Source organism: Ischnura elegans, assembly GCF_921293095.1.
Source record: "Ischnura elegans chromosome 13 unlocalized genomic scaffold, ioIscEleg1.1 SUPER_13_unloc_2, whole genome shotgun sequence".
In the NCBI taxonomy this organism is placed as follows: domain Eukaryota; kingdom Metazoa; phylum Arthropoda; class Insecta; order Odonata; family Coenagrionidae; genus Ischnura; species Ischnura elegans.
The window spans coordinates 8,623,974-8,651,369 of NW_025791658.1; the positions used below are offsets into that span (position 1 = coordinate 8,623,974).

The 27,396-nt window shown below is 39.7% G+C and overlaps 1 protein-coding gene across 8 annotated transcripts in view; it reads left to right on the forward strand.

Moving 5' to 3' along the window:
• The window catches only part of LOC124172778, a 55,526-nt gene extending 28,332 nt beyond the window's left edge, over positions 1-27,194 (forward strand). For 4 of the 8 annotated variants that reach the window (XM_046552271.1, XM_046552269.1, XM_046552268.1 and 1 more), the window contains one exon: positions 13,002-15,219. In XM_046552271.1, coding sequence (XP_046408227.1) covers positions 13,002-15,074 — 2,073 coding nt within the window. In that variant the 3' untranslated portion in view covers positions 15,075-15,219. The other 4 variants (XM_046552273.1, XM_046552274.1, XM_046552267.1 and 1 more) reach the window with 3 other exon arrangements.
• Positions 27,195-27,396: the final 202 nt, after the last annotated feature.

Here is a 27,396-nt window from a genome sequence, read left to right on the forward strand (position 1 = left end):
GTGAGTAGTCCTTTCAGAAAAGCATCAGGGTCTCTTCTATCTTCTTAACACTTTATTTAATTTATTTTAATATGATATTGATACCATGAGTATGTTATGAATAAAACAAGGAATGAGATGATTGAAGATTGTAGAATGTTATGATTGCAAAATAACTTTGGTTCTAGTAATCTGAGTACAGTGAAACCTCTCTCAAATGAAACTCAAGGGACCGAAATTTTGCCGTTTTTTTGATCGGGAGTTCGTTCCCTGGGTGTGATATGCACGTTGCATCATCCTAGGGGTACGGAAATTGAAGCAAGTCTGCATGCGTTATCTTCAGTCTACCTTCGCATACTTCAAAACAGTGCTGATTTCTTCAACTGCAATGCAAATCGCGGGCAATAGACCACATTCAGGAAGCCTCAGTTCGTATTATTCAAGCACTTCACGAGCTTTTTAATCGGTTTTCAAAAATCGGTTTCGTAGAAGAGGAGTTCATTCATTGGGGTTTTTCACTACACCCATGTCTCTAATAGCGCAATTTCGATATAGCCCTAATTCGTTCCTTGGGGAAACATTGCAACGCAGTGTAGCCTAATCAAAATCTTAAACACTCTCATGATAAAACGTGAGCTTGCGCTAAGTGCACACGAAATTGCAATCTTTTACGCATATTAACATTATTGCTTGCCTCAAATCTTCTTTTTTGTTTATATATTAATCGAAATTCATTGCTGTACAATGGCCAAAAGTATTACTCGTCATTGGGTTCAGATAGCCTGCCTACCGAAGTAATTTATCTCGTCTCCTTAACAGAATAATAATAAATAATTTAGATCATTAATCAAGCGTGGGGCTACTGAAATGAGGTTTTTTTCAGCAATACGGTTTGAGACGTATTTTTGCTGTCATAGGATATCGGGCGATTGACTTCCAGGTAGAGGGTCTACGATAATGCCTTCAAGGTCATCTGTATTCACGGGGGAGAAATGGAGCGGTGGCCGAGTTGCATATGAATCAATAGTATCAACACATAAAAGGGTCCGCTATAGATTCTCAAACACAATGGCTTCGTTCCCTCCCCGCAGTCGTAGGCCTTCTGCGTCTCAGGAATACAGTTCAAAGGTAGAGGGTGATTTAGATAGAGCCATACAGAGTAAAAACCAAGAGAATATGGCAAAAAATAGGAATGCGTGTAGAAAAATGAAGAATTTATCAAGAAACACCATAAACCTGGAAGAGGAATTGAAAGAGGTCAATTGATTTGAAAATGGAGAACGTTAAAGCGATATTGCACGGAAGTTTAAACGCAGGATGCCTTATTCTGAATAAAGGCGAAGTTAAAACATCAGTGACCTCAGCCGCACCAACTTCAACCAAGCGGTTTACACGTACGGAAAATTCATTGTGAATCTGTACAAAAAGATGAGGGCGGTAATGGCTCCGAGACATTTAGTGAAAGCTCCGGTTGGTTCCTGAATTTTAAACTGCTAGCAGGTATTTTCAGTGCGGCAGTATTAGGTGAATCTGCAAGTGTTGATAGTGCAGACACCACACCATCTTCTGATGAACTCATAGCTGTGATTGAAAGTGGCTCCTTTCCCCCCTCGACTAGTTCTTAGTGTTGACGAGACGATATTGTTTTGGAAAAGAATGCATTCTCGTTCATTCATTTTCAGGGAAGGAAAACCTGGGTCAGGTGTCCAGGCATTTAAAGACTGTTTCACATAGCTGCTAATGCCTCAGAGGACTTCAAATTAAAATGATTTATCATTCATAAACTCCGCTAGCTATGAAGTGGCATTCAAAGTAGCATTTTCCTGTCATTTCAATGAGCGACAAAAGGGCCTGGGTGACACGATAGTTGTTTTTACACTGGTTTGAAATATCGTCAACTGTCGGCAACGCATTATGATCCCCTGAGATAGCAGATGTTAGCCCACCCGTATTACAGGAGGGAATTTGGAAAGCACGTAAGAATTTTTTTTAACGTGAATAAAAGTCTTTGAATGCGAGCATACTATCTTTAAAGGTGTTTTAAACTATAAACATTTATATAAATGATGTTTTCTAAGGCTTTATATGGGAATATAGATGTTTTAGAGGTAATTCAATACCCAAGACCTATGCTACCAGGAATGCATCCCTATCTTCCCAATGTTAAAACGCTCTCGTATAACGCAAATTCGTATAGTGCAAAGACCCCAAGGAAAGCATCCCTTGCGCTATACGAGACATGGGTGTACCGTGTTTACATAGACAATTGGCCGGACCAATAGCATTTGTTCGTTGAATGGAGTTCTTCGTTTAGCGGGAGTTCGTTAATGTGAGGTTTTACTGTATTTTTTACTACATCTTTCATATAGGCTTCACGATAGGCAAGCGCATTGTGGGGGCCCATAAGCTCAGGGCCCAAGGCGATTGCTGATTGGCTGACCTAGTCAGACCACCCCTGGCGGTAATCACCAGGGGCGGTTTGGGTTGGTCGCTCAAGCCCCTCTGTTTTATGTCGAGAGGTATTTTGTTTTGCAATCAGTCAACAGCCCTCATTTTGACCTCTCTGAGCACAAAAATCGTAGATGCCTGTTCAAAAAACTTTCTGGAAGTGAGATATTCAAGTTAAGAAATGGCATTTTCCTTTAAAGGTCATATCACATGGGGCACTTCATTTTTGCATGTTAGCACTGAAAATGTTTGTTGAAATTGCGAGAATGCATGCTTGGGATTAGAGTAGAGGTTATATTGTCGTCTCGCATCCACGCATCCTCACATTTATTCTAGCAATACTCCTCTATACACGACGAAATATTGATGATGCCTCCGTTTGTACGTAAGATTGTACAATTACGTGCTCCTTGTAAAACATCTGGAGAAATTGGTCTATGTGCCCCAGGCGAGGTAGCTTCCCGCATCACTTTTGCCTATTTTTAATTGATATTGTCCTCCTAAACAAGATTGTGGCATACATCATCGTAAATAAGTTTGATTGCATCTTTACAACACACTGTTGATAAAAACCTTCCTTAATTTAATAATACTTAAGACTGCCGATTTTTGGCCAGCTTTATTCGATTTTAGCCCACAGTGCGTCGTGTCCTTGGCTTTATAAAAACCAAGGGTTTTGATATGCTTCTTCCTAAATCGAGTTTAATTAACTCATTTAATGCGTAATTTTGGCTAACTTTTAGAACCCTAGTTTCACGAAGTTTACTCCTATGATGACTTAAATCTTTTTTTAGAGTGATATTACATTTAGTAAACAGTAGTTAATAGTTAATTGGAATTAATTCACCCATTTAATGCAATAACAACTCTATACTACAAAAAATTATTTTGTTTTAGAAATACCGGTTTAGACGAATGGCAATGGTCCATTTTTATCCTCATTTGAAAAGGGCCAGATTGGCGCCCATGCGATGCCACTCCACGTGACGTCACAGGGACCTAGTTTCTATAGGAGAAGATAGGAGTTATACATCGTCTGAGGTTACCAATGCATGCATGAGGCGCAGAGCTCAGGGAAACATGTCTTAATAATCACTTATTAAAACTGGCTAAGGTCGGAAAGTTTTCCTCGTTTGATAAGGTATTAATAATCCTTATTTAAGCCAAGCGCTACCAGCCAGCAGGGTACTCAGCTACCCGCTAGCAGCCTGCATCGTATCAGCGCTAAGTCTCACTTCAAGGTCACCTAACAGAGCAGCAGCGGGAGCCAGACGGAGAGATTTCCCGGCATTCATACTTTCGCGTCGCGTTTTCGCGCGCTTGAAAATTTTCACTTTTCATTTAATTGCGAAAAATAGATATCTTCATTTAAAAATCTAAGAGTGTGAAATACGTACTCCAGGAGTAATAATCTTTCGATTTAGGCAATAAAAAAATAATAGGAAACTACCCTATTGGAATAAATCGCTGGATTAAACATGTGTTGTAACAGATTGACTCAGTATAAATATCATAAAATGGCCTTATTTCTCAAGATACTTAGGAAAATGGTTGCGTCTGTTGCTGATTGTGTTACACGTGTTTGTCTTTGTTGCAGAGGACTTGTTCTTGCTGATTGAGGCCCACGAGGGGCATGCGTTGAAGCTGTACATGTACAATACGCAGGAGGACGCTTGCTGTTAGGTGACAATCAGGCCCAGCTCGGGGTGGGGCGGAGAGGGGAGGTAAGTGTGCATTCAGCACTCTCGCTAACAGCCTTATCACAAAGGTCGCGCTTTTACGAAGCAAATCGTTTGTCCCAGTGTTGGAGCCGATCCAATCTATAGTTAAAGAAACGTCATTATGAAATTTAAGTTGTTACTGAATCTATAATCCCTGCCCCGAGCCTTATTCATGAAGGCCTTGACTTTGTCGAATCCTCGACTATGTCGAGGCGGCGACGTTCAAGCCTCCACGTTTCCGTAAGTTGCAATTCCACAAAACTTATTGTCACCGTTTCGAGGCCACCCTAGACAGAATAAATATCGAGGCGACGTAGGCCTCGACAATTATTTCGAGTCTTGTTTATCCTCGATTTAAAAGGATAGCAGCTGACGTATTTAGAACCTTACAGTTCAATAGCTGACGTACGTATGATGGTGATCACGGTCTTATTTCATATATTTAAGAAGGCAAAATAGGTATAATGATACATGTATGGTTTTATAATTTTATAATATGATAATTCCAAAACCGAAGTTTCATGAGGTTGTTTCATGAGCTATCACCTGTGAACTAGCCTTAAAGTTATTTTCTGTGAAGAATCGTTGTTAAATATTCGCCATCACGAATCTCAGTCACAATAGAACAATATTTATGTAGCGGATTATGCTGCCCCTAAATTTGTGGAGTTAGGCAAAACTCATGAACTCCCACTGACTGATTTTGGGTTGTGTCTACGTTCGTGTTGATTTCGTGATTATCATGGGTTGTGTTCTTCTTTCCGATGCATGTTATATGGCTGTGTTTTCTGCTGTAGGTGATCGATGTAGCAATGTTGGAAAGGAGGAAAATCTCTGTAGTAAAATCGAGAAAAGGATACCTTAATTGAGGCTGGTTTTTTATACCTAGACTATAGCTCGCCAGCATGGAAACATCTTACAGCTGTAGAGATAAATGAGTGTGCTTGTTTAGAACTGTAGTACGTGGTGGTTCTCTTTGAACTTGATAATTTATGGAATACCTAGTGCTCTAAATGCATTGTACTTATGTGTGGATAGCATGAGATAAATACGTTTATATATTGTGCATTGCTTCATAATATATTGAAGCCGATCTTACAATATGCATCATTGGTACTTTCTTGTTATAACGTGTTGAATACGAATTATGGTTTTCATCGTGTAGCAATTTCCTGATTTTTATTCTTCTTTATGACCATTGCCATATCGTAAGTACTACTGTTTTCGTGTCACTGATACTTTCCCATGAGCATCGTAAGTTCTCGTTTCTTAATAGCACTATTAAGGGACGGTAATGGTGAGATTCGCGTCACTCGTAGGAGTTGCAAAGGCTTTATATGAACTCCGGTGGAGTGCTATGAATGAGAGTACCTATCCCGCATTTAATTAAATATCTTTTTTTAAGTTAGAAATTAAGAGGTTAGAAGGTACCACACTTGTGAATGATGAAAAAGAAAGCATTCCTCAGTATGATTGTTATCACAGGTTTTTATTGGATACTTTATTTGTTAAAAGTGAAATCAATGCACTAGGTTCATATAACACATAATTCTGAGCTTTGTCTTGAATAGTAGATGATCTTAGAATTAGCACAAGGAAAAAACAAAGGAATTGTAGCACTAATTGTGAGTGGGAAATTAAGAATATTGCTTGGGTGACATAATTTAATATAGTTGATGATTTTATTGAAAGTATTTTTTATGCTTAGCTAACAAATTGATACTCAATTAGGAATTATAATACATAGTATTCTAACATGACAAGCATATTGATAATTTTCTTAAACAACTGTTCATTGTAAACTTATGATAAGGCTGAAAGTAATGAATGATACATTCAAAGCTAATTAAAATTTTTGTACCATCCTTCATTATCCTCTGTAGCTAATTATGGATGATGATATTGCCTTGATTTGGTTAAGGAGGAGAAGAAATTTAGTGAGAAGAGGAGAAATTATAAGGAATAGAAGACGATTAAGAAATTTGAGGTCCACATCAGTACCTTTCAAAATGCCCAATGAAACCTTTATGGGGCTATACAGGTTATCTGAGGAATTAACTATGAATTTAATAAACGAGTTGTGACCTTATCTACCTGTTGCCACTGGGGGATCATCTGTGTCCCCTGAATTAAAGGTAGTATGGTTGCCAAAATTGACTGAAATTTTTTTAAATTTCTGATGCAACTATGTTTATTAATTTATTCAAATCAATTTTCTTTAATGAGGTAGGTACTCTGCGCTCCTTTTTTTTTTTGGCCAAGGCTCCTATCGAAAATCAGCTGGTAGTGACAGCAATTTAGGGTTGAGCCAGAGTTCTGAAAAAAATCAGTAATTTAGTCTTGCATGATTAAAAGTTGAATATAAATTTCAATGCTATGGTATACTTAAAACAATTTTCCATATTAATTTAACTTTTTACACATTTGTAGGTAGAGTTTTTACTGCTGACTCAGTTATCCTCATCGATTAAAGTTGAGGACCCCTTAGAGGAGCAGTGTACTTCTTTACAGGCCGAAGCTAGGAGCAATTTATAATGAATGATGCCTACTTCGATATTACTTACCGGCTTAATATGGGCTTCACTTTATTAGTTTATAGAGAAGTACCTGTCCCTGCACAAGTGAAGAAAGATGGTCCCTTTTCACCTTCCCACTAGGACTGGTAACATGGTGGCCTATAGATTTCATGTTCAACCTCCCCCACCAAGGCCTCAGTTAATTGTTTCACTGCCCCCTCAACCTCTCCCATGATGATATTTTTACACCCTAGATATACTGCATTCAACCCTGTTACCAGCACAATGTTTTACCTTGAAAGAAGTGATTTTTGGGAACAAAATGTGCAGGAGGGATTTAATTTAATTTTTCATAAAATTGGATACCCCACACAGCACAGGACGTCATCAGGATATCCTAATTTGGTCTCGTATGTCCTGATGACGTCCGAGATATCCATGTGACGTTGCCTAGGTATCCCGCCGGGATTTTACATCCTTACGATAGTTTCCAGAGTTAATAGGTTTTCTACCCATTTTATTGAAGAGTGATAACGGGAATGAAGGAATATATCATTTTTACTGAAAAATTATATTTTCTACTCATGTCCTGCGGACGTCACGGGTCCGTCACTGGGACATTCCATTCCCACTGGTTATATGAACTCTTTAAACCAATTTATCAATAAATATTTACTCTTTTGGGATTAAATCATATCAAAGGCGAATGACTGTGAAGTTTTTATATGAAACATGACACTTTTTTAATTTATCATTAGAAATCTACCCCAGATTATTCTGCAAATAACTGACGTCCTCATTCATTCGAGTTATGCCCTGATAGCACTAAAAGAATTATCTCTGCATATTTTTAAGATTTCGAAGTACATATAAATTATTTTAAATTCTCGAGGGTGCGATTCGCGATAAAACCTATGCTGTTACCGGACTTCTGTGCGCGAAAGGTTGTCATTGTGTGAGTACCAAATATAAAAAATACGATGATATTTTTTGACACGGCCCAATTTTTGCCTGAGAAGAGCCGTAACGTCGATTCCGACCGAATTTATACACTGTTTTTAACTTGCGTATTGTTTGCAAAGTTGCAAAGATGAAACGACAAAACATTTCGAAGAAACGCGTAAGCGTTAAAAAGAGTCAAACCGTTAAACTTTCCGATGGAAACATCAGATGACGCCATAACATACGAGCGGAAGAGGCATTCATAGAAGTTGAGTATTACGTGATATCTGAGTGTATTTAATCATGTTTTTTTTGTTGTCGTTGTTTCTTGTTATACTTTATTATTTAACCATTTGTTTACAAAATCCAATGTAAAAGGTCTCATGTACTGTTTTTGAAAATAAATAAATAAATAAGCATTTAGCGTTGTCAAGGCACAAATTATGGATAGCAACGATAGCAACAATAGTTATAAATAAACTGTGGCAGCCATCATTACGTGAAGCCGCTAAGTATTCGTGCGTCCGCTGTTCTCATAAGTTTCTTATTAGAAGGTGAGTACAAGTTTGAAAAAATATTTTATGCTTACCCGGCGAATAGTGTGGGTGGTGTGGGTCAACTTCTCTTGGGATTCCCGCGAGGTTTGAAACTCCATTTCTGCCGACACTTCGAGTCCCGAGTCGGAGCTTGAAACTTCGGCAGAAATGAAGTTTGTAACCTAGTGAAAATCCCGACAGAAGTTATCCTAAAGCACAATTTTGACTAATTGAGTTTTAAACTTGGTTAGAGTTAATGTTAATTATTTCCTTTCGCCGATTAATTGGTCCGGGTTTTGCGATGTAACTTGTAAAGGGTATCAACGATTTTTTTACTTGTCGTTACTTTTATTTTATACAAGTTGTATATTGTATATTTACAGGTAACGACAAGTAACAAAATCGTATGATATATCATACTATTAATGTTTAGGGTTATAATATAATAGAGTGAAGTCCAATCATTATTTACCCTTATCGATTTTTATGTCGACATTAGTCTCTAAATTCAAATCTGACTTTGACTGTGGAAATAATTGCTCGACTCACGAGACATAAATTATTACAGTATATTCCGCTTAATGGGTCCACCGGTTACTTGGGGCAGATCTTGAAGAACAGATCCCAATAGAGGAACATCCCAGAGTATTCTCCGCTTAATTGGGACAGCATGCCGCTTTATTGGGCCATGAGGCGGCTACATAGATTCTATACTCGCGACGAAATTAAAATTTTTTGTTTTCAGAATACTATTTTTTATATTTTCCACCTTTGGTTAACTCTTATTTTTCACAAATATTTCTATTCTTGCCCTATTTTGAAAGCTCTTTTTATTATAATATGCGCAAGAGGATAGGACTTTTCTTTAATAGGACGTAGTAAAAGACATTCATTCAGCGTCGCCCGAGATTGTGAAAAATAATTTAACTAATTCTTTAAAATGATGATAAATTAACTAAACTCGCTGATTTATTACTCAAATTAATAGTTTAATAAACTGGTGTTGCATTATAAACATTATTTAGCCTTCTTTCTACCATTTCAAAGTTTTTTTGCCCATATACAAGAGAGTTCGCCTAATTGGGGCAGCCGCTTAATTGGGGCAAAGTTCACAAGTCCCGATATGTCCCAATTAACCGGAGTCTACTGTATTATTGATTTCTAAAAGGTTGGATAGTTTTTCCCCAGGCTGATCGGACGATGCACAATTATCGCGCATGCTTAAACAATGACAGACAACTTCAACAATATAGCTATTAAAAGGAAATTACAAAATGATCTTCTCATTACACAATAATTATATATTAAGTGTGCATTGTTTCCTTGCTGTGAGTGTGATATTTGGCGGAGGCGACTGACAGATACGATCAAGGCCGGATCCAGGATTTCGTTCTGGGGTGGGGCACAAGGATACCCCGTAATACAAAACGAACGCAATGTTAACGGGACTGTATTAAAAATCGACTTGCCTATTTTTTAAGCGTCTTGGGGGGAACGTGCCCCCGTGCCCGACCCACTAAATCCGTCTATGGATACGATCATGAGGGAAGGGGGAATCGGCATTACCCTGCTATTAACGAAAGAAGCCAACGGGATCATGGCTTTCCATTGCAACCGACGAACGAAGTGCGCTGCTGAACTTGAAATGCCCACTAAAAAGCACTAAAGCTAAGAGCGAACCGTCTGCATAATTTCTGCCAGTGCCGGGGTTTGAACCCAGACCAACTGAGAGAGAAGCCAGCACACTAGACGCCGTACTACATAGTACTTACTCGATCATGCGATACACCTTAATTATAATTTAGTTTCTACCTGGTAGTGCCATTTCGGGAGCTTAATATTGGTCGGACGTGGCTCGTTTGCAGATCATTTGGAGTCCATTTATAAGAAGGCTTTCCTTTTGATTTGGCCGTTTTAGTGGGTCGGGCACGGAGGCAAGTTCCCCCCTATACCCTTGAAAAATAGGCAAGTCGATTTTTAATACGGTCCCGTTATTATTACGTTCGTTTTGGGTAAAATTTCGTGAAAACTCTACAATGCAACATTTGCGGGAATCCGATGGAAAAAACGCAAAAAAATGCCATCCATGGACTCCATGGACCTAAGCTGGTCTAAAGACAGAGGTAATCGAAAAACCGCGAAATTCAAACGCTTACGTAGAAGTGTTCACTGGGTTTTCGGAAAAATCGTACGTGATACCTTAGGTACGGTACAAATTATTGACATAAACATTTTCCGTGGTTGCGGGATGACAATACGCGAATATTAGGCGGATATAATCGGTGAATTTAGGGGAGGGGGGCCACGGGGGCACGTGTCCCCCCAAAACCGCATTAAAAAATTGACAAGATTTTTAATATGGCTATCATTACATTTTTTCAGTTTTCTATATCACGGAGCCTTAATCATTTAATTTCATATTGATAACTGTCATATTTAATTAAGAGAATATTTCGCATAGTAATTATTGTATGTTGTTTTTAATCTCAAATATAAGAAGACAGTTTGCATGTCAGACCCTTGTCCCCCCCTCCTCCCCTCCCCAGAAAAAATTCTGGATCCAAATGTGGTCGAAATGGATGTTTCTTGGCATAAAATTTGACGTAAAATAAGAAGTATTTCGTAAGAAAAAAAACCTATGGCTTCGATGTGTTTTGTAAAAATTTTGACGTAGAAAACAAGTTGTTCAAGAGAAAAAATAACTCATTCTGCAGCTCTGTGTGGGATCTAGCTGCTTGTGAACATTGGTTCTCGAGTCATGCAATCATTGCTGTAAACTAGGGAAACCAAAAATCATGGGTCAAATTACATTGCGAATTAAGGTTCTATAACACAAAGGCATATAAAACACTGCCCTCCAAAGACATGGGTGGTGCTGCCCTCCTCTATACACCTGTTCTCAATGCCATTTGGCTGCAGGCAGCATTGGGTGACTAGTCTAGATCATTTATTATTTCCTTATTAGAAACTATTTCCTTACAAATAGTGTGAAGGTTCTCAAGGAGGCAAAAGATATCTTGAGCTACCTTTAATTTAATCGTAGTTAAAAAAAATAGTCAAGTCACATACAGAGTTTAAGAAAGTTCTATCTAAACTGATTATACACATGTGAAAAAAATGCCAAATTATGATGAAAAAAGTTACCATTGTGGTTGTATGATGTGCAGTAATACAGGTGGCCCAAGCGTATGTGGCTTGGACTTCATTGGGGAAGTAAGCAGAAATTATTCTTATTCATTCTCAGGGAAGCTGAACTAACTCCTTATTACGATCCATTTGGTATTTACCCCTTGTTTGAAATCCAATATTCTTGCAAAATGCCCCATAAAAAATGTAAACAATTGCTAGATATGAGTACTAGACATAAGTGCAGATTGATTGAGTGCAGATATGCATCAACCACAGGAAGCATAAGTAAAGGTGATATTCATTCAATAGCAAATGAGAGTCCAGTTATTGATATTGCCCCTAATTTCACCCAAATAAGGTCAGGAGGGAACGAGTCCAATCCATCTGATCCATCAACGGCAATACTGGACAGAGACTTAGAAAACTTTATAATGGATGATGTTGAACCTTTTTTTGATAGTGATTCAGATTCAGATGTTTCTGTTGAAGATGACGTTGGTTTAGAGAAATTTACACATTTATTGGCAGAGTGGGCAGAAACAGGAATTTCTTTAGGAAAGGTGAATGACCATTTAAAAATATTAAGAGGACACAGTTGTTTTTCAAGTCTGCCTTCAGATGTGAGAACCTTACTCAAAACACCCCGTAATTTTGTGCCCAAGGCTGTTGGAAGTGGGCAATATTGTCACTTAGTTGTACAAGGATCTTTGAAAGATGCCCTGGGTAAGCATCCAGAAACTCAGGATAAGTTTACTTTTAATTTGATGTTCGAAGTTAATAGCATTCTTGACTCGAGTGAGATTCAAAAACACTAATATTAGAATGTCAGGTGGTGTCAACATCTACTTATGAGATGTTAGCAGCATCTTGGCTTGTCTTAAATACATTAAAATTTTAATTGCAATGTGTGCTAACTAACTCTGGAGAACTGGGATTTTTGCAAGAATTTTTTGGCATTGATTGGCTTAACACTCTGTGTATTACAATATATATTAGTAAGGTGGGATTTTACCCAAAATTTTGAGGTGGGCAGGTCGGATTATTTATGGTTGGGGTATAGCTACCTCTATTTATAGATACCTCCACTGCACAAACGCTCAGCAATCGCCCACTGAAATAAATCCACTCATCTAGATAGCCCTAATACGAGTACTAGATGAGCGGACTCTATTCCATGGGCAATTGTTGAGCGTTTATGCAGTGGAGGTATCGATAGTGTTGACATGAATTTAAGTAATTCGTCCTTCCAAATAAATCTAAATAATCAACAAACATAGGTGAAGGAAGCTCTTAATGTCTTCTTTCACAGCCTCTTTGTAGATGACCACATCATCCGCAAAAAAACCTAATGTTGATATCACAGATATTAACAAAGAATAGTATTGGGCTGATTACCATTGTGGGCCTGTAATTTCATAGATCTTGTTTGTGATCTCCTTTGCATAGTGGGCACCCAAAACCTCTAAAAGGAGTGGACTTCCGTGGAATTGGACAGTGTGAAATTGGTCAATACATTTTTCATTACCTATAAATGGAAGAACATATTGCAGCTTTTTAACATGTTGGCTTACAATTGTTTGCTCCATAGAATTAGAAATATATTTTATAGTTAGTGATGGGTGATAGGTTGTACTTATGTTTCTGCATTAGGATACATGTGAAGTTTAATTTTAAAGATTTCTATAATTGTGCGGGAAAAGTAATTCAAATCCATTTTCTGTTCATGTCAGGATACTTTAACCGGACTGATAAAGACCACTATGTCTAACATAAAGAGGAGGAAGAAGCTATGTGAAATGTCATACAGACATTGTAGAAGAGTCATTGCCAATGAAGTGCGGGAGATTATGTCAGGATCTGTTGTAGCGGATATAACCGAGTCAAAAATGGTCTCTGATGCTCACATTGACAGTGACAGTAGCAGCAACTCAGATAAGTCTTCAACTGTCGTTGAAAATTTGCAGGATGCAGATCTGAATTTCCTCGAAACTAGCTCACCTATTGCTACATCATCATTGAATAGTGACTCCTCGGACAATGATAATTTGGCACCTGTGTCCTTTGCAACTCAGCTTGCTCAGTGGGCTTTGAACGAAGGAATAACCCATTCCTCCCTCTCATCACTACTGAAATTACTTAAGCAGCACAATTGTTTCTCTGATTTACCAAGTGACTCAAGGACATTACTGTGCACTCCTAGAATAACTGCTATCAAAGAAGTTGCACCTGGGTCGTATTGCCACTTTGGGTTGTCTCATGGTGTAATGAGCTTCATTTCTTCCAACCCCAAATTAAAATTTAAAGACAACATTACTGTCTCAGTCAATATTGATGGGGTTCCTTTGACCAATTCTTCAGGTAGCTGCCTTTGGCCTATATTAGGATGTGTAGATCCTTATAATGCCATTTTCGTTATTGGAGCATATCATGGCTTTGAAAAACCTCATGATGTCAATTGTTACTTGGAAGACTTTGTGAAGGAGGCTGTGGATCTTACTTCTAATGGGATTCAACACAATGGACATTACCTGCAATTTTCCATTGAGAAAATAATTTGTGATTCTCCAGCTAAAGCATTTATATTAAAGGTGAAGAGCCATTCTGGCTATTCAAGCTGCTCTAAGTGCACAGTAGAAGGAGAATACAGGGAAAGGAGAGTATGCTTTCCAGGCCCAAGAGCACCCAAAAGAAGTGATTTAGCTTTTGTGAATCATGTTGATGACAGTTACCACTTGGGAACCAGTGCTTTGGAGAGGATTCCAAACTTGGGCTTAGTCACTAATGTTCCACTAGATTACATGCATTTAGTGTGTTTAGGGGTTATGAGGAAAATGATATACCAATGGCTAAGTGGCAAATTATCTGTTCGCTTGCAACATAAATACACAGTGAAAATATCTACCAGCTTGGAGGAAAACATTAAGCCGTTTGTTCCCAAAGAGTTTGCTCGGAAAGCAAGGTCATTGAAATTTGTACAGCAGTGGAAAGCTACTGAATTTAGGCAGTTTCTGCTGTACTCTGGACCTGTGGCCCTAAAATCTGTTTTAAATTATGATTTGTACTTGAACTTTCTAACATTACATGTGGCAATCAGAATACTATGCTGCAAAAGTCTTCTTAAGTACAGAGGTTATGCAGGGGAACTGTTGGAATATTTTGTGCTATCATTTGGACAGTTGTATGGTCAGCATAATGTGTCACATAATGTTCATTGCCTCCTTCACTTGGTGGATGACGTGGAAAAATTTGGGCAATTGGACAACTTTAGCGCTTTCAAGTTCGAGAGTTATCTCCATATTTTGAAGAGGAGCTTAAGGAAGTCTGAGAGGCCTCTACAGCAGCTGAGCCGTCGGTACCAGGAAATGGAAAAGCTAAACCACGTGAGAGGACTAATGGCCAAGCGAGCAGATATTGTGTTTGGTTTCGAGCATAATGATGGTCCTCTGCCTCAAGGGTGTACTAACCCTCAGTACCACCGCATGGAGTGCCAAGGGTACACAGTTATGGCTTCAAAATTAGGAGATAACTGTTGTCAGACAGTTGGAGGCAGCATTGTTCTAGTCAAGAACTTTGTATTCAGCCAAGTTCATGGCTGTCAAGTTATGATCGGTCAAGAATTTTTGGTGAAGCAGGATTTCTTTGTATCTCCTTGTAAATCATCTCTTCTTGGCATTCATATTTGTAAAGAGCTGTCAGAGAGCAAAATGTGGCCTATATCTAATATAGAAATGAAATGTGCTATCTTCCCACTAAGCAGAGCAGATTTTGTAGTTTTTCCGCTTCTACACCTTCAGGGGGAGTAGATAGTAAGGTAATAATTCTGATGAATGATCGTTTAATTAATTGCATTCAGGTGTTGCACATTTAATTTGGATTAAGTTACTCAATCAAGTGCTCAATGAAATGTTTGGCATGAGTAATTTTGGTGATACTGATTGTTTCAATTGGTTTCAGGAAAATGGATCTCCACAGTGGTAAATTCCTGGTTGTGGAATTCCCGGATGGTCTTCAGTTGATACCTAGAAACTGGGTCCACACTGACGGGAGAAAAGCATACTGGCCCAACTTCACCAGTACAACTGCATACTACAGGGCTGTTCAGTCAATGGAGAGTCCTAATCCAGAATGGACTCTCCATACTTTCCTCAGGATTATGGGATCTTCGGGCAAGTATCTTTTGTAAATTTAAAATTTCAAACTGAGTTTTCTGTATGAGTCAGCATGTTCTGTTCGTTTAATTTTTCTTAAGAAAATATCTTTGGTTTAAAGCTTTTAGTCATTTAGGATTTTAAAAACGATTTCATGACATGCCACAATTGCTGGAAAGAAATTAACCAAAAAATAAATTCTTTTCATATTACAGATGATTTTTTAAGAGCAAGAGAGAAACTTAAGGCTGCAGAGGACAAAACGGACCTAGGAACAGAAGAGGAGACGCCCATAAGAAAAAGAAAGAGGATACCAAAAAGACAATGGTCCAGTGAGTCCGAAGATGAGATAACCTCACTTGCACCTTTTCCCAGATGCCCCACTGTGCAGCTGGATCATGCTACCCCAGCAGCATCGAGTGCATCTCGAACTTCTATTGAAAATTCTGGTAAGTCATTAGCCAGGGTTAGAACTTCTTTTTCTGATTTATAATGAGGTAATTACTTTAGTCACTTTTATTTGCAGGAGAGGAAATGATGAAAAAAATTTTGAAGGTTTTAGTGGAAGTAAGGGGCAAAATAAATGACCTGAGTGAAAGACAAAGGATAATGTCAGAACAGCTTGATAAATTGTCCAGAAAGGAGTTGACAGAAGATGTGGAATGCTGTGATGGCATAGCACTACCAGTGCTACCCATTCCAACTTTGGAGGCATTGCAGCAGGTGGAGAAGGATTTGGAAGTAGCTGCTTTCCATAAGAAAATGGTAACTTAAGAGTGACTTTCGCCATTTATGTATTACCGGTTATCAATTGTCTTTTTCTCTTATCCCTCACATTGGCTTGTTATTCAGAACTATCTTAAATGTTAGCATTGTTGACAACAAAACTCACATGCACATTCAATGATTATATATAAATGTACTACTTCATTCATTCACACGATGCCTTAAGTAAAAAACCCTAGGATGGGCAGTGACACAGAACACACAAGTATATATATATTGTGACGGGTGGTCACGATATTTTTTTCTTTTCGTCCCTTGTCAGCGCGCCTCACGCGGCTACGATCTTCCCCGTGGAAGATTACGTGGATCGGGCGAAGTGACTCTGACCTTCATGTAGTATAAGACGGTAAAATACCATGGTTTTAGTTCCCATTCAATTGTACCCATAGGATGTAAGGCGATCACGCCACTTGTGCAGTGACGTGATTGGCTAAAATTCAAAGTGAGTGACGTGTGTCAGCTTTCCGTAACGGAAAAAATCGGGAATAGCGAGGTTACGTGGTAGGAGGAGAAGTGGGGATGAAGTCAGTTGGTGAACGGACACGGTACTGGTCTGTTGGTCGAGAGGGAGACAAGCCTGTCTCGAGGTACCAGCAGAGAGAGAGCACATAATTGGGAGCTGGCAGTCAATGCTCAGCTGTGAGAGGGAAGGAGACCCAAGAAAGGCAACGGCTGTGATTGCAGAGGTGTGTGACGGAGAGCGACCGGGGGAAGTGGAGCAGTTTCTGATTCCGGAGCACGGATAAAGGTGCTGGCCCAGGCGTTTGAGAAGGCGACATCTGTGCCGAAAGTGAGGCCGTCGCTGCGCTTGTGGGCCGTTTTCATCCGGAGCAGCCAAAAAGCTCCCCGAATCGCTGGCGACGGAGTCGTCGGGAACCACAGACTGCCATGCCCATAAGTATCAATCTCCAGTAATTATTCCCGTATTATCACATTCCCAAGTGCTTCAAGCAGTACCAAGAGGGTAAAGATTACCACTCTAAAGTCCGTCTACTTCATCCAAATACCGGTGATTCATGTAAAGACCAATCAAGTCACTTTCGCAAGAGTTCATGCGAGACTGCAAAAAGTCAATAACTGCACCGAGTTTTTAAATAGTTAATTGAACAGAAAAGGACTATTGATTGCACGTCTTACGCCCGTAAATAAGGGCAATTTAATGTATCATAATTTCCCGTCTTTCCAGGAGGCAGACGAGGAACATGTAATGGCTTTTCAATTCTTATTTCTTTGTGTCATCAAGGGTATTTCATCTTTTTGCTTGTGTTCATTCATCCATCATTAGTTTGTAGATTAGGCTTAGTATTGTTCAAGGGTGATTTTTCATCAGTGCGTTGATGGTTTTTCGTTGTTTTCGCCAAAGTCTCAATAATAAATGGTGATTTTTGTGCATAATGTAAAAGGTCAGTGTTCATTCGTCGGATCCTCAAACCCTTGTCCGTGCGTGAGTCAAACAACCAGTGTCCGCATTGTCATATTGTCCACCCGTATTAACAATTATTTAATCCTGGGAGTTTGGAACGTCCTTGCTTCTACCGGCAAAGCTAGTTCGTGGGCCGCGGTTTTGGGTGGCGCCCTAATAAACGATCTAAGATCGTATTCTTCTGCAATATTTTTCCCAAAATCACATTCTACCGAAACCAGATTTCGGAGTGGCGAGCTGACGGGGAAGGAAAGAAGGAGGGGGTAACACTCGGGGGCGTGAGGGCTGAGACGGGTCGACGGGCTGGCAGGGAAACGGGCCTGTTCCGTCACAGTTTAATTGGCGTACCAACGCGGTGGGCCCGATCCGCCACAGATTTTGGCGATCACGACAATTTTTGGCATTCAACTAGGTGGAGAGTTTGGCCACAGTTTTTGACGCGGATGGTGAGATTGACGGGGTAGAGGCAGTGACACATGCCTTTAGAGGAGAGTCAGTTGTGTTTTTTTTTTTTTTTTTTTTTTTTTTTTATGAATTGCGAAAGATACGGAATGGCGGACGAGAAAAAGGGGTCAGCTTTTACCCAGTATAGGGAGAGTGGGGTGATTCAAGACGAGGAATCGGAAGAGCGAAGTGAGAATTCAGACACCGATGATTTAGCGAATTGTATACAGGGAATGGTTTTGGATAAATCGGAGTATCGGGAAGAGGAACAGCGTGCCGATCATAAGGACAAATCCTTAGAAGTGATACAGCCGCAGGTTAGATCATGTAATAATGATGTATTGATGTCCATAATGCAGGCAATACAAAAAAACCATGAAACTACACAAAAAGGCCAAATTAGTTTAGAAAGTAAAATACAAAATAACCATGAAACTATGCAAAAAGGCCAAGAAGCTATCCAAATTAATTTTGAGCGTAAACTACAGTGTTTTGAAGATAGGATGCGCGATACCGTCGGTGAAATGCGATCAGAATGTAGGTTAGCGTTCAATCAATGTAGTGAGAAGATAGGAACTATGTCCCGCGATATTGCCAACCTACAACGAGAGGCAAAAACTGATAATGGTCGTCTCAGGAGAGAGATAGCCCAAGTCAATGATAGAGTGGGAACCGTCGAAGTAAAATTGAAAGATGTTCATGATGAGTGTCATAAAATAATTGAGGCAGAAGTAAGGCAGATTAACGCGCGTACGGACGCATTAGAGCATGTTCGTCGCGAACCCGACGAAAGGAATGATGAGAGGGTCAGTGCGATTGAGGCTAAGATCGCGGCCATAGAGGGAAGGGGGGCTATTTCCACAGAGTTCTCGAATCATATTCTAGCTGTGAACAAACCCCGCTTCTCCGCGCGAGATAATGAACATCCCATAGCATTTTTGCGAGACGTAAAAAATTATTTCTCGTTAGCAGCAGTTCCGGAGGCATTAAAGCCACAATTGTTTTACCAAATGCTATCTGGTAACGCGAAAGTTTGGGGAAACGCGCTATTTCCATTGCCTCAAACCTATCAAGAATTTGAACAGAAGTTTTTGTCAAATTTCTGGGATGCGGACACGCAGTATAATTACCGTGCCAGAGTAATGACTGGTAGATACAGTCGAGAGGGTGCAGTAACGATGAAGCAATTTGCCACAGATAAATTGGCACAAGCTCGTTTGTGTTCTCCTCCGTTAAGTAATGGTGAAATTCTTCACGCGTTAGTTAGACAATTTCCATTACCAATACAAAACCATTTAAAATCGGTAGAGCAGTTGACCGTGGAAAGGTTAATAGTTTTACTTGGTTTATACGATCAATCTATCGAATCAGTAGCATTCGGGAACAGGGGAAATCCACCGCGGACGGCTACGGGTGATTCGAGGCCTCGGGACACAAATTACAACCCAAGGATAAATACGGCGAGTTTTGGGCGTGGGTCACAATGCCGTCCCGAACGACCAAAAGGTAGTACGTTTGCTAGTCAAGATTCTAATGAATCCGCGAGCCACGCCATCGCGGAAAATGGCGAGTGTAGTGAAGGAAGGAGTCCGTTAAACTCCAAACGTCTGGGATGAATAACCTCCACAAGCCAGGCGAGGAACTCCGCATGGAGGTACTAGGTCATTTCGTATCCACTTGCGAAATCACTCAAGCAGACTGGGAGGGGTATAACAGAGAATGGGTGAAATCAGAAAGACGCTTGTGTCCTGAAGTTAGTATAATAACACACGGCGTGCCAATCATGGCACTATTGGACACGGGAAGCGAGATATCAGCGATTTCCGAAGCGCTTTACAATAAGCTCAAAGCCAAGACTGATATACCGTCGTTCCCAATAAGTCGTTCGTGTATAATTTGCGCTGACAAGAAAAAATCGTCACCCATAACCCGACAAGTATTGTTGAACATGTGCATAGAAGGGAGGGAATTTGAAGCAGTTTGTCTCGTGGTTAAAAATTTAATTAAACCTGTGATTCTTGGCGTCGATTTCCTTACTGATAACAAGATGATAATTAATTTTGATCGAAAGACAGTGGAGATAAAAAGCTCAGACTCCGCGCTAATAGCACTGCCCATAAAAACCAGCCACTCAATCGACCATGCACAGGTATTGTCTATCGAAAGCTCGTCACACGCGGAAGAGGTAGAGAGTGTCGTCAGGAGCGCAAGTCATTTAAGCAGTGGAGACAGAGATGAGTTACGCCATCTGTTAATGAAATATCAACCACTGTTTTCACCTATTCCCAGTCGAATTCTAGGTTTTCAACATAGGATTAGATTGTCGAATGATCAACCTTTTGTGCAGAAAACATATCCCGTTCCCTACGCATACCGGGAACAAGTCCAGGAGAAAATAAATGAGATGTTGACCCAGGGTATTATCAGGAAACAAACCACAGCCTACATTAATCCATTATTGGTTGTGAAGAAAAAGGATGGAACCATTCGCCTATGCCTGGATGCTAGGCGATTGAATAGCCTCACTATTCCGGAGAATGACATACCTCCGAAAATAGACGAGATTTTAATGAGCTTTCATGGGGCCAAATATTTTTCATGCGTCGACTTCACGGCATCGTACTGGCAGATTGAGTTACATCCTGAAGACCAGAAGTACACTGGCTTCATATTCAATTCCTGCAGTTACGTATTTCAGCGCGTAGCTTTCGGTTTAAAGAACAGTGGTGCCGCGTTGATTCGATGTTTAGACACCATACTTGGCTCGGAACTCGGTCATTGTTTGACCGTGTATGTGGATGACATACTAGTTTCTTCATCAACTTTCCATGAGCATTTAGAACAATTAGATGTCCTATTTCAGAAGTTGTTGAGGGCAAATATTTCGTTAAATTTATCGAAGTCCCACTTTGGTCGAAAAGAAATTAAATTCGTAGGGCACATTATATCTGAGAAAGGCGTTAGGCCAGATCCCGAAAAAATCAAGATGATTGAAACGGCCCTACCCCCCACAAATTTAAAACGATTAAGAGGTTTCTTAGGATTGTGTAATTATTATACCAAGTTTCTTAAAAAGTATGCTCAGCGTACGATCCCGTTGCTACGCCTGCTTAAGAAAGGAAATTCATGGAAATGGGGTGAAGAGCAACGCGATGCATTTGAGAGCATAAAACGAGGGTTCTTAGATACGGTTATGCTCAAATTTCCCGATTTTTCCAGGACGATTTACGTGCAGACTGATAGCAGCGATATAGGTTTAGGGGCCGTGATCTTTCAGAAGGACGACTACGGATCTGATCAAGTCATTTCGTTCGCAAGCCGTTCATTGAAGGGGCCGGAATTAGCCTATTCCACGACAGAAAAGGAAGCCCTCGCTATTGTCTGGACGTTGATTAAGTTCAGAACTTTGTTATTAGGGAGAGAAATAGTGATAGTTACCGATCACAAAGCACTCACGTTTTTAACAAAATGTCACTTTGATAATTGCCGATTAACTCGGTGGGCTTTACTTATTCAGGAATACCACTTTAGGGTCGAGTTTTGCCCAGGGAATGAGAATCCTGTAGCCGATTGGTTGAGTAGATACCCACCAGAACAATCCTCATCGAAAGCGCAGATTCCAGGGCATTACTCCATGGCAGAGATCGATTTTAAGTTCGCGCCGTTTCCCACAGACGAATTCAGGGATATCGGACGGAAGCAACGCGAAGACCCGTCATTACGTTTAGTAGTGGAATACTTACAGGGAAACCATGCTGAGGAGAATCCGGTACGTAGCGAGAGAGTAAGGAGATTGGCAGAATATGCCGTAATGCGCGGTGGAATCTTATTTAAGAAACTCCCGACACCAGACGGAAGGTTTAATTATAGAGTATGGCTCCCCGAAGAACTTAGGAAGAGTATCATAGAATATGCTCACTCACAATTCACGCACTTTGGCAGTGCAAAAACAATCGCAGCAATCAAAGATAGATATTTTTGGTCCAATATGGATCGGGAAATCAGGCAGCAGATAGCTAAATGCGACATATGTCAACGGACGAAATATCCGTCGAAAAATTTTCAAGGGCCCATGGCCAATATAATCCCGGATGCACCAAGTCGACTCGTCGCGGTCGACGTCTATGGGCCGCTTCCAAAGGCAAGGGGGGGCAATAGATACGTATTCGTATGCATTGACGTATTTTCCAAATACGTAGAAGTGTATCCCCTTAACAGACCCAAAGCGAAAACGTGCCTGGGTTGCTTAAAAAAATATTTTCAAAAATGTGGCACACCCACAAGTGTATTGTCGGATCATGGTACCATGTTCACCAGTGGTCTCTGGAAGGACGAGTTGAATCGCTGGGGGATCAGGGTAATATATTCGTCCATACGACACCCACAGTCGAATCCCAGTGAACGGACAATGAAAGAATTATCTAGGGTTTTCCGCTTGTATTGCAATCAGGATCATCGAAGTTGGATAGAGGCTATACCGTATATAAACCAATGGTTTAACGAGGTGGTTCACGAATCTATTCAAATGACCCCAATTGAAGCCCATTTCGGTAAAAAACCCCCAAATCGCTTCCCCGATGGCTTACTATTCCCGAAGGATAAAATAATGGGTCGTAGATCAATTGTGAAGTTAATCACAAGAAACTTAAAGAAGTCCGCGAAACGGCGGGTAAAGCATCAGCAAAGGGTTTTTTCTAAATTCAAAATTGGAGACTGTACTCTTGAGGACACCAAGGGTGTCCGATACGAAATTGGGACTTTTTCATAAATTTTTTCATTTATTTACGGGACCCTTCAGGATCTCAGGCCAGGCAGGCCACAATGCTTATATGTTGGAAAGAGAGGACGGATCCAGACTAGGAACGTTCAATGCATATTCTTTAATTCCTTATCGGGCATAAAATTTAATTTGAGCAGCCCACGCCAAGTGAATTTTTCTTTGTCTGTATTTTTATTATCATTCGTGTTTGAAAATTGTTCATTGGGTATTTATTTTTCGTTTCTGAGACGTGAACTCGTTTTTTTTTTTTCGAAAAAAAAAACTCATTCACGCTGGGGGGCTTTGTGACGGGTGGTCACGATATTTTTTTCTTTTCGTCCCATGTCAGCGCGCCTCACGCGGCTACGATCTTCCCCGTGGAAGATTACGTGGATCGGGCGAAGTGACTCTGACCTTCATGTAGTATAAGACGGTAAAATACCATGGTTTTAGTTCCCATTCAATTGTACCCATAGGATGTAAGGCGATCACGCCACTTGTGCAGTGACGTGATTGGCTAAAATTCAAAGTGAGTGACGTGTGTCAGCTTTCCGTAACGGAAAAAATCGGGAATAGCGAGGTTACGTGGTAGGAGGAGAAGTGGGGATGAAGTCAGTTGGTGAACGGACACGGTACTGGTCTGTTGGTCGAGAGGGAGACAAGCCTGTCTCGAGGTACCAGCAGAGAGAGAGCACATAATTGGGAGCTGGCAGTCAATGCTCAGCTGTGAGAGGGAAGGAGACCCAAGAAAGGCAACGGCTGTGATTGCAGAGGTGTGTGACGGAGAGCGACCGGGGGAAGTGGAGCAGTTTCTGATTCCGGAGCACGGATAAAGGTGCTGGCCCAGGCGTTTGAGAAGGCGACATCTGTGCCGAAAGTGAGGCCGTCGCTGCGCTTGTGGGCCGTTTTCATCCGGAGCAGCCAAAAAGCTCCCCGAATCGCTGGCGACGGAGTCGTCGGGAACCACAGACTGCCATGCCCATAAGTATCAATCTCCAGTAATTATTCCCGTATTATCACATTCCCAAGTGCTTCAAGCAGTACCAAGAGGGTAAAGATTACCACTCTAAAGTCCGTCTACTTCATCCAAATACCGGTGATTCATGTAAAGACCAATCAAGTCACTTTCGCAAGAGTTCATGCGAGACTGCAAAAAGTCAATAACTGCACCGAGTTTTTAAATAGTTAATTGAACAGAAAAGGACTATTGATTGCACGTCTTACGCCCGTAAATAAGGGCAATTTAATGTATCATAATTTCCCGTCTTTCCAGGAGGCAGACGAGGAACATGTAATGGCTTTTCAATTCTTATTTCTTTGTGTCATCAAGGGTATTTCATCTTTTTGCTTGTGTTCATTCATCCATCATTAGTTTGTAGATTAGGCTTAGTATTGTTCAAGGGTGATTTTTCATCAGTGCGTTGATGGTTTTTCGTTGTTTTCGCCAAAGTCTCAATAATAAATGGTGATTTTTGTGCATAATGTAAAAGGTCAGTGTTCATTCGTCGGATCCTCAAACCCTTGTCCGTGCGTGAGTCAAACAACCAGTGTCCGCATTGTCATATTGTCCACCCGTATTAACAATTATTTAATCCTGGGAGTTTGGAACGTCCTTGCTTCTACCGGCAAAGCTAGTTCGTGGGCCGCGGTTTTGGGTGGCGCCCTAATAAACGATCTAAGATCGTATTCTTCTGCAATATTTTTCCCAAAATCACATTCTACCGAAACCAGATTTCGGAGTGGCGAGCTGACGGGGAAGGAAAGAAGGAGGGGGTAACACTCGGGGGCGTGAGGGCTGAGACGGGTCGACGGGCTGGCAGGGAAACGGGCCTGTTCCGTCACAATATATATGAGAGTCCCAGTCAGGCCACATTATTTTAAATAGGTTATTGAAGGATTTTTACCCTGAAAATTCTGATTTCCCTTTTAGGTGTCTTCTTTGAGAAAGATAGGAGGCTCCAATGTGAAGGAAATCATTGTCAGGGTGATGACAAGTTTGCTGAGAAATGAAGTAGCCCAGGAATTCAGCTGGTTGGGAGCTAAAAGAAAGAGGGTGTTTAGCTCGTTGAAATTAAGAAGAGTTATTGATGGTAAATGTCCAGATTGTCTTCGAGTCCAGGGTTCAAGTTAAACTTGATTATCTTCCTATCGTTGTGTGTAAACTTATTTGTCTTCATTCTTTACAGATATAGTACTTAACCAGGATGCTACAGCCACCAAATCCAGTGTGGAGGTCATAGTGAAGGGTTGGCTGAAACATGCCAAGGCAAGGCACGAGAGAGAGGTGTAAGTATTCATTAAATATGGGTTTAGGCAAGGAGAAATGATTTTGGAGTGGATATATTTTGGCAAGTTGCTCCTCATAATGAGGCTAACAAAATTCACTAACTCTTGATTTACTTTGTGGTTTTGCAGATTTTACTATTCATACTATTTTACTATTTACAGAAGTTCTAAAAAATTTGTAGCACAATGATAATAAGGTTAATTTCCTCCTCACAATGAAATTGCCTACTAATTCATTCATGAGCTCCAACCATCCCATATGTAATGGACAATATGTAATATTCGAGGTATATTCATACTATTGCCTAAATCAAATCATTTCAGCTTCATTTTTACTTGCTAAATGCAATGGATAATTTCAATCCTGGTTAACCAGTAACACATACTAACTTATTGTGTTCATCCATCAATTGAAATGAAAAAATATTTTCCAGATACATGTTAAGGAAAGCAAGAAGGAAAAGAATTTCCTTTTTTACATAAATCAGTGAATGCATTACTCTAGCACTTCATTTTTAGAAAGAACTAATTAAACACGATGTGCAATTAGTTAAGTATTGTCTCGAGCTGGCTTATTAACCTGCAAGAACATTGAAATTTGAGTAATTTTATGGACTTGTAGCCCTTTCTTGGTATGATTCAATTGTGTGGAGTTTAAGTAGGAGTGTAAGAAATACCATGCACAATCTTCCTCACAACTTATATAACAAAGTATTGTCGATGCAATGTTTATGAGTGGGCACTTAAATATGGGCAAAGTGTCAGCCAGTATAGTCCTACTTCCCCTCCATTCCCACTGTAATTTTTTTTGGCGAACCCTTTCCATCCAAAATTGTAATATCATTTAAGATTTCACAATTTGATTCACCTCATCCATGTCCCATTTACAATTTGCCAGGACCACAATTTGACTACATATATTATAAAAAAAATTGTAATATCTTGCTTTATATAATCGAGCTTACTTGTATAATCGAGCTCTCTCTCTCTCTCCCCTTATGAGATTATCTGTGAATACTAATGTGAAATGTAAAAGTTAAAATTCACAATAGGTTATTATTTATAGTAAAGTATTCCATGTAAAATCGAAGATTATCACCAATCAGCTGATTTGTATTCAATCAGCGAATATTGGTGGAATTAAAATTAGAATTACGGAACTTTTAGGGTTTCATTTTAGACATTTAATGTCTCCCATGAGTGTACAAATAGAATATATTGGTATGTGTAGAATGTTTGCGATCAAGGTGACCATTTACTGGGAGATTTTTTAATTACGGAAAGGTTTTTGTTAGTAGTGAAAATGGCATGATATTTGTGACAGATACATGTGCAAAAATATAGAGGGTTAAAATATGAAAGTTCTAGTGGCTTTTTAAAAGTGTTATGCCATTTACCTTCTATCATTTAGGCATCATTTTTAATTTGACAGCTTATCTACCTTTGCTATTCTTGGGAATGTTAGGAATCTTTCTTAATTACGTCTTTAATCACATACTTTTTTGATTTGCTTGGGTTTCTCTGATTACCTTAGCCTTTAGTATTTACCATTTCTGTTGTTAGCCAATGTGCAATCTGACAAAAAATATTGCAGTGTTGCTTACATCCAGGCATCAATGTGAAGGTAATAGTATGGATATTAGTGGCATAATTTGCACAGTATTGTTTTTTGAAATAATACGCTGGATATAGTTACCATACAAGTTTTAGTTTTTTCCCATATCTATGAGCTTGAACTTCCGTAATTAGATCAATATGGTTCATTTCATGAATTTTTAAGTGATATGTAAGAGACTTCTATTTGAACAAATTATAAAAGATATTAATTTAACCTTTTATTTAATTTCATTTGCTTTGTATAAATGCTAATTATGTAAGACATACTCTCCTCTCCTGTATGTATATTCTAGATTGATTTTTCTTTTTATCTATCTTTAGGACACCCAAAAACTCGAGAACTCTGCTCTCTACTCTGAACTCTAACTCTGGTCCCAGGCCATCTGATAGCGAAAGTGAAAACTGATTTGTATATGCATTTTGAATACATATTTACCGAATTAAAATTGAAACTACACAATTTTTAGTGTTTCATTTTAAACATTTAATGTCTCCCAAGAGTGTACGAATACAATAGTTTAATAGAAAAGCATGCAATCAGGGTGACCATTCACCAAGAGGATCTGCTAATATGTGTTAAAATTTAGTCTCTGGAATTATGTATGAATTTTTACTCTATCCAGGAGTTTCAAAATCTTATTTTTCAAATTCATTTCACTTGA